The sequence below is a fragment of the Tursiops truncatus genome, chromosome 10 (genome assembly GCF_011762595.2).
Source record: "Tursiops truncatus isolate mTurTru1 chromosome 10, mTurTru1.mat.Y, whole genome shotgun sequence".
Classification (NCBI taxonomy): domain Eukaryota; kingdom Metazoa; phylum Chordata; class Mammalia; order Artiodactyla; family Delphinidae; genus Tursiops; species Tursiops truncatus.
In genome coordinates this window covers 9,149,494-9,163,689 of record NC_047043.1, presented here as the reverse complement: position 1 = coordinate 9,163,689, position 14,196 = coordinate 9,149,494, and the positions used below count along the sequence as shown (strand labels likewise).

The following is a 14,196-nucleotide window of genomic DNA, read 5'->3' as shown; positions in this document are numbered from 1 at the left end:
CACGCAGAATAGATCACTGTCACTTTTACACCGTCATAGGACTTGTTCCTATCCCACAGTGTAGCCTTTATCGCTGTATTCTTCTTAGGCACAAAGCATAGTGAACTAGTTTATCTGTGTCATACGAAGCTCTGTCTTTAATTAGCTGCCTGACCTTGGGAAAGTTACTACTTAATCTGTCCCTGAGTTTCCTCATCCATAAAACAGGGCAAATAAAAGTACCTACCTCACAGGGTGATAGTTAAGGAGGAAATGAGTTGATCCCTGCAAACCTCTCAAAAGAGTATCTGGCATACGGTAAGCACTGCATAAATGTTAGCTGGTAACATATTTGTTTCCTGTGTTATGATGGGTCCCATGAGGTCCAGGGACATTCATTGTTCAATCCCTCTAAGCTCCAGACCCCCATATCCAATTGGCTATTTCACGTTTTACTTGGATGAACAAAGTATATCAAATGCATTATATCCATATTGAAATATTGACAGAAGATGGGACAGTGACACCTGGGGTTGCTTCAAAGTCATCCAGGAAGGGAGGACAGAGTGTCGGTAGAGGTGAAACTGTATCAGTCAAACCTTGACAACTGTTAACCCTGTATGATGGGTATACTGGGTTTATTATACTCTTCTCTCAAACGTTAGCTATGTTTGAAGATATTCGTAATAAAGAATTAAGAACTTAGAAATCATCGTACCTCTTTCTAACCTTTCTTTCAATCTGGTCCTTCTCCTTGCTCACTGTCAGTAGGTAACATTTTTTGTTCTATAAGCTGAGAATGGCAATGGGAGACTTTTTGAGAAGGGAATCCATAACATCATTTATTTTTAAGTTCTTTCTAGCTGTGCATTTGTGGAAATTATGATTGAAGCGCTTGGGGAAGGTTATTATGATGATGGTGATATGCAGGGTGAACTGGAGTACAAAGAGATAGAAAGACTCACCCAGTTGGGACAATTACCACTAAAGTGGAGCTTGAATAAAGGAATTTTTTACCTATGCAAACTCTCTAAAGAGATCCCTGTAGACGGGTCTTATAAATCTTCTGTAGTCTCGTCTCATTGTCACCTTTGCCCCTCTCTCACTGAAGGAACCCTGTAACCCATCTGTACATTTATTATATATTATGCCTGAAATTCCACACTCAAGGCTGGAGGCCCCAGAAAAGGTGAAAGTTCTCTATCCTCGCCTGGTCTGCAGATAAAGAGATATAGACATTGAGTCTGCTTAAACAGAGCCAAGGTCCAGGTCACCTCTAAGAGATCAAAGTGGGTCTGAAATTCTGACCTCCTTCAAGGCTTCTCCTGTTCTAGGGTGACCATATGTCCCAGTTTGCCCATGACAGTCTGTGGTCGTTGTTAAGAGCATCACCAATCCCTATCCAAAGTGTCCCCATTTTAATGAGAAATTATCTGGCCACCCTTTCAGGGTCCAAAGTTAATCTAAGAGACAAAGACTCAGCCTTACAAGTAGCTCCTTCATGTGAATCCTAGAGCAGATCTAAGACCCTAGCAAGTTCTGGTCTGAGGCAGACCCCAGTGGAGGCCACCGTAAAATTGTCCTTCTAAAAACCTCCAAGGAGACGAAGAATACCTTAGAGTATTTCCACTTCTACCAAAGGAGGTCAGTGTATGAGTCACTCATGGAGAGTGAGAGGATGATACAGAGGGATGAAAATGCAGCAAGACAACAAAGGTCCAAGGACAGAAAGATGTGGGGCTAAACTTCAGCAGGTGTGAAGACCTGCGGGCCCACTCAGTGAACGTCAGGAAGATAGCTGACGAAGAGTTTTGATACTTCCAAGTCTGATATGCACGGGTTCATGTACCAGTGAGACTATATTAGTTTTTTTAAAATTTTATTTTATATTGGAGTAGAGCTGATTTACAATGTTGTGTTAGTTTCAGGTGTACAGCAAGGTGATTCAGTTATACATATAAATGTGTCTCTTCTTTTTCAAATTCTTTTCCCATTTAGGTTATTACAGAATACTGAGCAGACTTCCCCATATTATATAGCAGGTGCTTGTTGGTTATCTATTTTACATATAGCAGCGTGTACATGTCAATCCCAAACTCCCAGTCTATCCCTCCCCCCACACCCTTACCCATGGTAACCAGAAGTTCATTCTCTGTATGTTTCTGTTTTGTAAATAAATGCATTTGTATCATTTTTTTTTAGATTCTACGTATGATATTTGTCTTTCTCTGTCTGACTTACTTCACTTAGTGTGACCATCTCCAGGTCCAACCATGTTGCTGCAAATAGCTTTCTTTCGTTCTTTTTAATGGCTGAGTAATATTCCATTATATATATATGTAACACTTCTTTATCCATTCATCTGTCGATGGACGTTTAGGTGGCTTCCGTGTCTTGGCTATTGTTGAAATACTTTCATAATGGCTGATAACTAGCTGTAGAAGCAAGAAATCTGGACATTCCATGCTGGCTGCCCATGCCTTCTCAGACGGCTGGACCTTCCCACAATCGAACACCTGGAGGTTTAACATCTGGTCTAGTTGGGGACCGCCAGGAACCTGGTGGCCTGGGGACCACAGAACCACCCCCCGGCTCTGTCCCCATCAGTGCCCACGCCATGCCAGTGATGGCTGTTGTTAATTTCACCCCTGGATATTTCCACAGCAGTTTAGGGTGGAGGCCTGGAAGGATTCAGAATATGAAAGAGAAAAATAAGCTGCAGAAACACAGAAGACTCTGAACCCGCAAAACTGCAAGTCAGGTTCCCGATGTGCTGCCTCGCAAGAGCACGCTGCCTGTCGGGCCTGGCACACGTCACTTCCATCAGTCAGTGACCCCCAAGGCTGAGGCCCTTCTCTCTTCATTATCCAATGGCACCAGCCCTAGATCTTTCTCTGATTGCCACCCGGGATTTGAGGAAACGCTATTGCCTCTGCCATCATCGCTGCAATCTCTTCCCGTGTGTTAGATGTTTCCAGAAGGAGTTGTCAGTGAAGCACTCATGGCACCAGATTTGGAGGCTGGCGTTGTAAATTATAGTAATTTTTCTGCCAACTGTGTATTGGCATCATGAGGATGATGTAATAAACAAATATTTTACAACTAAAATGTTTGTGACCGGGGCTCAGGGGCACATTGATATTCCTGAGAGAGTAATAAAAAGGATGGCTCTGTCAACCGTCATCTGTGAGGCTGGAAGGCAAAGCTTTTGTGAAGAGCGATTTTGCTTTACCACCTAGAACCCTCTAATGAGGTCGGCTTGGGTGTCTGTTTCCACTGACCTCTAGGTGCCTCTGAGTGAAACAGCCGTGCTCAAGGGTTCAGGCTCCAGAGATGCTACAGCTTGCTGTGTGACCTTAGGTAAGTCACTTCCCTCTCTGGGCCTTGGCTTTCTCCCCTGGAAAGACCAAAGATTGCTCTTTCTTTCCTGAGGGAACCCCTGCTTAATGTAATACCTGGAGTTGTGAGAACTCTACTTAGTTTCTTTGTCTAATACCCTGAGTATTTCAGGGAAGCACAGGCAGGATAAAAGCCAATCGTTTCCATCACAAAAGAAGCTAATCCCTGGAGTGAAAATGACCTACCCCTGGAGTGGGTACCTCTCCCTTCACCAGAGTTCACCTCTCCCCATCCAGGAGCCTTGGGTCCTTGGATCCCTGAGATCAGAGCTCTGCCTGTTCGTTAGTGTGTAGAGAGAAATCTGTTCTAAGTGGGCTTCCAGAAACCATGCTTTTACTGGAAGAGCAGCAGAAAGTATGACAGACCGGGCCATCAATTCACCCCTCGAGCTGGCACGATCCTTGAGTAATAGTCAATCTTTCCTACATACTCCAAAAATATTTATTTCCTATGAAGCTTCCAACGTATTTTACTACTGACCCTCATGCCCTAGGAGTGCTGCTCCACACTTTTTAATTTTCTTGCCGGTTACTGAGGCAGAAAGCACCGGGGAAGAGGATTTAAACGTCTGAATAGTAAAAAATATTCTTAAAAAAGAAAAGAAAAGGAAAATCTCATCCCCGTTGCTTGCCCTGTTTTACTTTTTCTCAGTGGCTTCTTCCCATGCCAACTCCCTCTTAAATATACTAGAGTCATGTCCTCCAGGCTCAGATCTTCACTCTTTGCTGTCACCTCCACTTCTTCCTGCCATCTCAGGCTAGCTCTTGGAGTTTTAGAGACATTCCTCCCCTTTTTCATTTAATGGATGAGGAAATTCATGATGCCAGGGGATGGAATGGTTGCTCACAATTAACAGGGGCTAAGTTCAGGCCAAGTCCCTTGTCAATGTGGACAAAACTTCACCCTCCTCTTGAGAACCGCACACCGAGAAACAGTTTGCTAGATGAAATGAGTTTTATAAGCAATTCCCCAAAGACACTGGACTGTCTCCTAAAAACAAAAAAGTGAAAGATGAAAAGCAATGCCGGTAAAGATAGAAACTCTGCCCAGGACACTGGCTGTGCGCACCTGAAGACTGTTACTTAACATCCTTCAGATGTGTCGCTGTTTGGACAACAGTGACCCCTGTGAGCTACTATTTGAGGAATGCCAGGCATTCTTTCAAACACTGTAAGGGAAAGGCGGTGAAGATTCTCAGAAGCTGATCAAACTCTTCTGGGCTTCTGTTGGTAACAACCGTTCGCAGCACTATTCTCCCCAACGGGTTGGCAGGTCAGCCAAGGCCAAGTGGGGAGGAGGGAGGTGCCGAGATGCAGGAGGCCCAGAAGCAGCATTTGGTATCTCTGGCTCCAAGGGCACGTGTCCAGTCCTACCCTACCGTGAAAGAGAGAAGGTGCTTGGTGTTCCTCAATAAACACACTTCTTTTTTTTTTTTTTTTCTGCGGTACGCGGGCCTCTCACTGCTGTGGTCTCTCCCGTTGCGGAGCAGAGGCTCCGGACGCGCAGGCTCAGCGGCCATGGCTCACGGTCACAGCCGCTCCGCGGCATGTGGGATCTTCCCTGACCGGGGCACGAACCCGTGTCCCCTGCATCGGCAGGGGGACTCTCAACCACTGCGCCACCAGGGAAGCCCAATAAACACACTTCTTAATCTGAGCAAATAAAAAGCCAGTGGGAGCCCTCACTTGCTGTGAGAAGGCCATTTTCTCAAAGCAACTCTGGTGTGGAATGTGTATAATTAGGTACCTTTGGGGAGGTCGCCTTGCCATTGCTTCCTTCAGTCTATTAACATGGAGAAAGCACCTCTCACCACATCATCAGCTTAAACTGTTGGATCCCGTCTAATAGCCAAAGCATAGCTAATGGATCAAGTCCCTGGAGAGTTTGCAGGTGAAGGGGAAGCAGAGGCGGCTATGCAGGGAAAGACAGAGGTGTGAAAGCTGGGTTTTTGTTTTGTTTTTAGCTTAATGCAATCTAAAGGCAACTTTTAAGATATAAATCAAATTCTTGTTTTCATTAGCCATGATTCTTTTCCTTCTAATTGTCACCTTTCCAAGAAACCATCTTTAATCATCCCCCTACCTAATTCTTACCCCTTTGGCCCACTTCTCAGAAATTTCAGAAATGATTCAAAGTCAATACAGTAGGGAAAAAAAATATTTATTTTCTAAAGTCATTACCTTGACAGGCAAAACAAAGCATTTTCTCAATTTCATTCAGAAATACATTAAAAAAAATACATAGACCAATATGGCCTGCCCAAACATATATTTAACATGGTAAATATAAGGAATAAATTGTTTGAATATAAATATCTATAAAAAAATAAGTACATCAAAATGTAATCCAACCTCTTCCATGAGCCAGTTACATAAAGGAAAACAATTTGACAGCTTTAAATCACCACAATGTTTACCCTTCAGTGTCTCTCCTAAACAATCCTATACCATTGTGTTTCCAAAAATCAAGGTAAGGGAATCTGCTGATTCAATTGATCTTTCTTTTCTTATGGAACAGAGCTAGTAGATTACCCTGAAAATGTTATGTCTACTGTTGACACATTAGACAGACTTCCATGAGGCTAGGGCTTAGTGTGGGGATTTTAGAGAGGGAAGAGTCTGGGGAAGCAATAATTAAAGGTGGGGAAATACTTTGCCAGAGTGCAATATAGGTGAGGTAGACTCATATGCATGAAACTCATCCTGATTTACAGTAGTAACAGTTTCTTTCAATTTTGCATTTTATGAATTTAAAAAAACAAAGTCTCTCTCTTTTTTTTTTTTTTTTAACTCGAGTGTTTGTCCTTAGAGTGTTTTCAATTTGTGCATTCCCTAGAAAAATCTTTGCAGGGACTTTGGAGTTTCTCCCTGAAATGTGCCAGGCGCCTGAGTGAGACACAAACACTCCCTTTGGAACCTCTTCGGGGACGGGGACGCCGCCCGCAAGTGGAATCTCCTCTCCTCCTCCCTCTAAGAAGGAGGTCACCCTAATTTGCAGGTCACTGCATCTCTCTGCCTTCTTTGCATAGCCCGCTGTCACCCCAAAGGAGGAGAGAAACGAAAGCAGTTCCCACTGATGGAGGCAAATGAAGACGGGCTGGGGGACTCCTTAACCTTTCCTGGAATGTTTGCACCCAGGGCGCTGGTCCTGTGCTAGTCTGGAACGAGAAGTGGTCTAAGCAGGGAGGATGCATTTGCTCTGATCCCAGCCACGTGGAGAGAGCGCAGAGTCAGGCCCAGGGCTCTTGGTGGATGAGAAGGCTTCAGACAGGCCCCAACAACCTGCCATCAGTGTGTTCGGTTGTAGGTCACTTTCTTATCTCTGTAGAGCTTGGCTTTCAGCTTGGCAACATGAAAAGATGTTTTGATGCTGTTACTGATGGCTTCCAACCTATTAAAACCAGACAAGAGAAAACGATGTTATTATTTTTTTTCTACAAAAATCATTCCTAGGCAAAAGAGACATCTAAAATTAGAATCTGGTAAAAACAAATCTAAATCTGGATCCTGAACTTTCACCCCCAACCAAAACCACATGTTACCCTGCTAACCTCAAGTGAAAATAAACTACCTCTTATGCCTAGAATGGCAGTGGGTGGGGCGGTGAGCAGGGAGAATAAGGGTGATATGGTCATATCTAAAGGGAATTGGGTATTAAATACAATTTTAAAGTACAATTTCTAAGGTCAACTAGAGATCTTCTCTTTCCTTCTTTAGCCCTGTCCCAAGCACTATCCCAACCCCTGTGGGATCGTACGGAGAGACTCATTCGGCAGAGGTTTCAAATAGCCAGGAGTGTCTTCTTAAACACATAAGAAATTGAAGGGGGCTTCGTGGGAAAGAAATTCAAAGAGAGGAGACCTACAGGCAGGCCCAAAACAATATTCTACGGCAAGTAAAGAAAATTTGTTTTTGCAGGTTTCATGTTTTCTGTTTCTAGGAGAAAGAAAAAGGGAAGGACTGTAACATTGATTTAATAGTTGATGTAATGGAAGCTAATAGAAAAAAAAAAAGATTTCCAAGTCAGTCCAGAAACGGTGATTTACGTAATCTTGCGATCTGAAGGCGCACTAGTGGCCTGAAGTTATAAATATGGAAACTTCAACAGCACATGGGAAGTGCTGAGGATGGCCCCGCATCAGCAGTAAACAACTCAGAAGTCATTCATGACTGCCAGGCCTGTGCTCGTAATACTTGGATCCTAGGACTTCTTGCCACTGGATTTCCGGGAAAAGTTGCCACTGACCATGATAGGGAAACGTAGAATATGGGGTGGATCTGAAAGCAGGATTCCTCCCTGCAGCTTGTGAATTCCAAAATGTTTAGGATTTGGAAGACTTATCACTCTAAAACTGCTCAGGGGGCTTCCCTGGTGGCGCAGTGGTTGAGAGTCTGCCTGCAGATGCAGGGGACACGGGTTCGTGCCCCGGTCCGGGAAGATCCCACATGCCGCGGAGCGGCTGGGCCCGTGAGCCATGGCCGCTGAGCCTGCGCGTCCGGAGCCTGTGCTCCACAACGGGAGAGGCCACAACAGTCAGAGGCCCACGTAACGCAAAAAAAAAAAAAAAACAAAAACAAACAAAAAAAACTGCTCAGAGCAATCCTATGGTATTACTAATCCAGATCCCAGCTCATGATTAAAAAATGAGAAAGCTTTTGGGAATGACATTGGGTCTCCACCAAATGCATTTCCCTATTTAAAAAGTAAATAAACCTGAAAAAATGGCATGCTCTAACTCTTACCAACCCTGACTTTATTTTCCCTTTGGCCATTTGAATAACTGCTGTGTTTTGAAGAATTTGATTATATGTGACACTTTAATTAAAAAAAATAAAAAACTCTCCCTGAAAGGATTTTTAATTTCTCAGGGAAAGCTGTAAAAAAACTAGATGTGACCAAATGACAAAGGTGTCTCTAGATAGATTTTGTTTGGAAAATCTACCTTTAGGATGAGTGGTGTGTGTGCTAGAAATCACCAAAGTGTACAGAGGGCGGCAGCCTGCATTCAAGGCCTTCAAGACAACATTTGAGAGGGATTCCTTTGCTCTCTTCAATCTAGAGAACACAAAGATTCCCCTTTTCTTTGTTACTGTCCTCTGGGCCTTTCTCCCATCAAGGCAAGAATGACTAGGAGAGTAGACCATTCATAGGTGACGGGGACCAGCTGCTCTTAGGAGCCTCTTACCTTCTTATTTTCCTTCCCTCCACCAGCTGCTGATGAAGACACTTCTCTCCAAGCTTGGAACAGTCTTTCCCCTTCTTTTGTTTATTCCAGCCTTTCTCCATGGTGTCTTGGTCCCTGTTAAAATACACATAGGGAGAACATTTCAGCAATAGGAACTTCAGTTGTTCTCAATGCCTCTGTTAATCTCTTTTAAACAAGAAGACAGCATCATAAGAGGAAGACGGTCAGGAAGGCATAAAACTGAAGGAAAACACAGGTGTTTCTACTCACCTGAGTTCCTTTCCTGCTTCGCAAAAATTCCAGCACTTCTTGTCTTTTTGCCTAGCACATTGACATCTCTTCCTGTGGTCTGTTGCCTTTGTAGGAAAGAAATCCTTTAAGGATCGCTTGGTCCTAGAGGGGCTTCCGAGTCCATATGGAACAATGTGCCTATCATGGAGAGAGAGGAACAAAAGTTATGAGCATAACTGATCGTCTCCAGAGGTTGCATTCTTTGGGGCAAGCTCCTAAGGAGCTCACACCACAGGATTTGGCAGCGAAACTCAGAAGAGTCAAATGTTGCTAACAGTCAGGGTGGCATGCCGGTCAACGGCCTCAAGTGTGTGGACCCACCCAGGAGAAAATCAGTTTTTCTAAGTCAATGAAATTCCATGTCAACTCTCAACACAGCAGCCTTGTCTTTTGGCCGAAATTATGACATCTCTGCTTTGGTATCTGTTTCGTATTTTCTTCCTTTTTCTGACTCTCTACTTAGTTAACAGGTCTTGGGGGTGGGGGTGGGGGACTTCCATGCAAAACCATGACTCACAAGATTTCGAAAACCGATTTTCAATTCAAGTGATACATGATAATGCTAAAAGGGCCCCCTGAGGAGGCTGGGGGGGACACACTACTGCGTGCATGGTTCACGCCAGGTTTGCACACCTCCTGTGATTTGGTGATTATCATACAACTGTAGAGGGACTCCTCATCAGAAGGCTCTCCAGTAATTTCCAGGGTGTCCATTGTGATTCTCGCCTAAAGAATAAAGTCCTCCCCTTGGAAGTATCACCTTACTAAGTATGAGGCTCGCTGTGGTTTTTGTTTCGTTTGATTTTGTTTGCATTTCAGTCATCCCTCACCATAACGGGACACCGCAGGCACAATCAATGTATTTTTGTTTAGGATTCCTTCTGATGGGTGAACTACTTTTCAGGGGGAGATGGGGGAAACTGCTTTCTTCGCTCGGGAGGCAGAAGGGAACTCTAAGGACCGCGTTTCTATTGCTGTGTTGAAATAGGCTTTTCCAAAGCAGGGAGTCGGGACACCCAAGTTCTAGGTCTCGCTCTACCATAAATTCATCCTGGCAAGTGACTTCAACGTTTCGGGTCTTAGTTTTTCTATAATTAAGATAAAGACATTAGACTATAACTCTCTATAATCCTTTCTGCCTCTTCAGTCTATGCCCTTCCATGAGAAGCACAGGTTGGACCAAGCCACGTATGACCTCAGCAACGTTTTCCCTAAACCCAGGCAGATCCCAATGGAAAACATTCTCCCCGGAGGCCCAACACAGAGTTTCTCCCCCGAGACGTGTGGTAGCCTCCTGAGGGGCATTTTCCCCACTGGGGCACTTTCCTGGGGTCAGAAATGCTACCTTCAGAGTCCAAACCCAAAAGTAACGAGAGTGACTGGGCTCCAGTCTCCCGTGAAGCTGGAGGGGAGGAAGCCTGGAGTAACGATGCCCTCTAGAGACTCACTCTGGAGTGTTGACCCAAATGATGTCCAGGTGGCAGAAGTAGACGCATTCCTTATCCATCAGGGAAGAGCAGGAACAGCGCTTGGCCCGGCGGGGCCTCCAGGGCGCACTGGGAGAGGGCTTCTCCCCTCCGCTCTCGGCTCCTGTGCTGAGCTCGGCACCCAGGACCGCTGGGGAGACAAAGAGCAGGTCAGTGGGCGGCGTCTCCCCCAAGGCCCAAAGGCACACTGGTCACAGCGTCGATGCCACGTCTAGCAGAGCAGATAAAAGCAGATGAAGCACCCAGCCGGCCTCCGGCAAGAAACACAGAGCAAAAAGGACTCTATTATTTTCCCTCCTTAACATGACTTCACCTTTATCGCCACTGGCTTATCCAGCTTCAGAGAGATTATACAAGTGCAGGGGAAACAACCACCTGAAAAGGGACTTACCAGCCCCTTGAAGCAGCCTTCAAGGAAATGCTTAGAAATACTGCCTGTTAGACATTTGGGTTGCCTTCTGCATGGAACTTAGCACAACCTACGGTGGCTTAAAATTGGCTGATGACCAAAAACCTGAAACTAAGTAAATCATGACTCAGAGCCACTTCCTCATGCAGGATGACCTTCCATTTAGGGCAGTACCCACCACTTCACACCTTGTGTAAGGTGGGGAGTAGCCCAGATGAGACACACCTCTTGAACTTAGGTGGAGGTCCAGAGCTTCGGGGAGGTGATTGGAGAGAGAGAAGAGAAATCAGCTCTACACTAAAACCACTGACCTAAGGGAAAACTGAGCAGCAGCTCCGGGGACCCAGGCAAGGTTCCGTGGGTTTTGAATTCTGAATCCCCGGAGCAGGATGGTGTGGGCGGGATCTGCCGTCTCCCGTTCCCCACGGCAGCATGCTTCCTCTTACTGACAAGTTAGCCACGCAGCTTATCTGCCTAATTTTGTACATTTCAAATGATCAGACACATTCCAGGATTTTCATTCCCTTGACATCCTTTCTCTTCAGTCAGGGTCATGAAAAGACAAAAAAGTGCGCTGACCCTAAAAGAGGGAAACGGGCAGATGCACGCATGCTATCTAAATCCTTCAGCAGCCAAGATTTATCCTAGCTTCCCTCCCAAGACAGGTGAATAAAACTGGAAATAGAGCCCACACTGTTCCGAGTGCCAAAAACTTGCCAAAAGAAATCTAAAGTCAACAATGACAATTTTAAAGAAAACACCTGCTTCACCCTGAAACCGCCTGGGGGTGGTTTTCACCAGGCTGTTCTGCAGGTGACTTTACTTCTCATACATTGCTTGAATGACTTGAATAAAATTCCTCGGCTTCAAGCTGAAATGTTTAAATATTTCACACATTAACACACTATTAAAGCAGTATTTGAACAAGATATAAATTCCTATATGTCCTATGACCTGTATGAACACATACATTGCAAACATACATTTAGCTAAATTACATCTCGCTTTAATTGAGTCATATTTTTAAAAGCCAAGGAAATACACTAGGCAATAATAATAATGTTATTTTAATGCTAGAGGAGCAATGGTCTTCAACAGAGGATTTTTTTTTTCCACTAGAAAATGTAAGCACCTTTGAGCAATAATTCCCCTACACTTGCTATCTGAGCGGCAGTCATAAAAAGAAATGGGGGAAAACACAGAAGCAAGAAAAGCATTAAGGTGGAAAAGAAGACGGCAGCATTCAGGGATTTACAAGTCAACGTGCCTACCTGCTTCTGGAGCTCCTTGGAAAGCCACAAACAGCAGAGCGAAAATCATGGGGAAATAATCCATTCTGGAAAAAAAGGGATCAAAATCCTTCCCCACTGCGAACTAAACCCGAAGGTGGGGGGGGACAAACGCAGAAAAATCAGCTTCAGTTCCTTCCGAGCGCTTCGGGTTCTTCGGATCTCAAAGTGATCCTTCAGCCCGAATGCTCTTTAATGGGGAGAAAAAAGAAGCGTCTGCCAGGAGAGAAGGCAGTGGGAGCGGTCCGAGGACGCACGCGGTGGCGGCCGTGGCGCACGGGGACCCGGGGACCCTGGCGGCGCTGGTCCCAGCGCAGAGGCAGAAGCGCGTCTGACCTGGACAGCTCTCGGCAGGCTTTTTATACTGAACCCCTATAGAGCGGGGGTAAACAGCTCCAATTTTATTCCAGCCCCAGACAATGTTATTGTGTCATTAGTCACCACCAGGCAACGTGCAGCCGGAGATAAGGCCGGGCTCTAAAGGAAATCACTGCTAACTTCAGAGGCAGACGCCCGCCGTCTGACAATTCGGGGCAGGGCTAAGGAAAAGAAAATACCCATTGGAGACCTTTGGTAAACCTGCCCGTGCAGCGCTGCCGTCTGCTTCCCCTTTGCAAGCTGCCAGCCCCGGAGTTCAAGCATCAGAAGAGGGACTCCAGAAAAGTCATACCATTGGTATGAAAAGTATGAGCTACAGTTTAAATAGATTGTATTGTTGTGTGCGGGGGAATTTTTTTTTAATTGTTGTTCGCTTCATTTGCCTTTTATGTCTCTCCGATTTCTTAGTGCTGATCAGTCCAGGGGACGCTCTCGCTCTATACTTACGCCTCCCCCCGCCCCCGACTCGGGGTCAGATCATTTTGGCAGATAGATGGACGCACTTTGCTCTTTCTTCCAGCCCCCGCCCACCAAGGCTGTTCGGCTCAAGTTCTTTGCGTCCACAGTGGGAAAGATAGGAGAGGGGTTGGCAAGAAAAGGAAGTTTAAAAAAAAAAAAAAAAAAAAAAGGATCCTTTTAGGCACATACCCAGTCCTTTCGGGATTGCTGATTAGAAGCCCCCATCAGCTTTTCTTTTTGTGCCCACCCTCTTCCCGTCCCCGGATCCCCCCATTTGCCGGGGCACCAATCTAAAGAAATAGCGAGAGAGGAACGCCAGAGGGAGACGAAGAGCTACCGGGGCTGATGTTTGAGGAAAAAACCACAGCCTTGGCTTCCAAATAACAGAAGGAAACGCAGCCACCTGAGGTGGGAGCCTAGAAAGGGAGGAATGACACCTGACGCGGAAAGCGCGGTTGCCCCTCGGAATATTCCATTTACTCCCTACATCGGGACAGCTTTTCTGGATCTTTGTTTTCCTTTGGCTTTTTCTTGTAAGTCGAAGGGGTGTTCTTGCAGAGGGTTAAGTATTGGGAAGGAGGAAATGCCCGCCCTGAATAAGGGAGCAGACGATACCTCGCCTTTAATAACGTGCTTATGTTTTCAAAGCAATTTCCTGTCTATGTAAGCACGAAATACGCCTTGAGGTCCTCACAGGGCAGTCACTGCGGAGGAAACAGCATGCTGCAATGTGTACAGCAGAACATGAATGTAAGACATCTGGCTTTTTCAATTAGCCTCATTTGTCAAGTGAGAAAGCTGGGGTCCCCAGAATTTCCCTGCTCCATCGAAGTTCTCGGTGTGCCTGAGTAAGGCCCATGGGATAAAGGTAGAGAATCTTCCCTGCACACGAAAAAGATGTGTCTACGTCTAGCTCCATCAAATAGATGCTGCTTCCATTTCCTCACCTTGTTTTACTCTAATCCACCCACCCACACCCACCCACACAAACACGCACACGCAGGGATTCAAATGCAGACTCATTTGCAGTTCTCAAGAGGGTCCCACAGAACCATTTCCTCCTCCTCTCTGTTTATTCTTCACCCCTAGAATCAAAAGGACAGATTTTATCCCAACACCTAAGCCGTGGACCTGGGCACACTTGGTCTGCCTGGACATCCCTCAAAGTCACAGCAGGGGGGACAGTAGCGGTAGCAGATCCGTAATGAGATCTGTCCCCTAAAGCAGCCACTGCAGCCAGAGTGGAGGTGGGGGGAGGCAGGGACCCTCCCCCCCACATCCACACCCAGAGAGGCCTCCCCCGCGTCCCCAGGGGTCTCT

At 45.7% G+C, this 14,196-nt stretch overlaps 1 protein-coding gene across 1 annotated transcript; it reads right to left on the bottom strand.

Annotated features, from left to right (window-relative positions):
- Positions 1–5,522: 5,522 nt before the first annotated feature.
- On the bottom strand, positions 5,523–12,499 carry EDN1 (endothelin 1). Its single transcript, XM_004315529.4, has 5 exons — positions 12,022–12,499; positions 10,303–10,471; positions 8,834–8,992; positions 8,564–8,677; positions 5,523–6,768 (listed from the first exon to the last, which is right to left on the bottom strand). Exons 1-5 carry the CDS (start codon positions 12,083–12,085, stop codon positions 6,666–6,668), a joined length of 609 nt encoding a protein of 202 aa, XP_004315577.1. The 5' UTR covers positions 12,086–12,499; the 3' UTR covers positions 5,523–6,665.
- Between the last annotated feature and the right edge of the window lie 1,697 nt (positions 12,500–14,196).

Coding starts and splice junctions, on each gene's coding strand:
- EDN1 (XM_004315529.4), bottom strand. CDS start 12,085: ATGGATTATTTCCCCATGATTTTCGCTCTGCTGTTTGTGGCTTTCCAA. Junction 8,993..10,302: donor ATTTGGGTCAACACTCCAGA/GTGAGTCTCTAG, acceptor TCTCCATGATAG/GCACATTGTTCCATATGGAC. Junction 8,678..8,833: donor GAAGCAGGAAAGGAACTCAG/GTGAGTAGAAAC, acceptor GTATTTTAACAG/GGACCAAGACACCATGGAGA.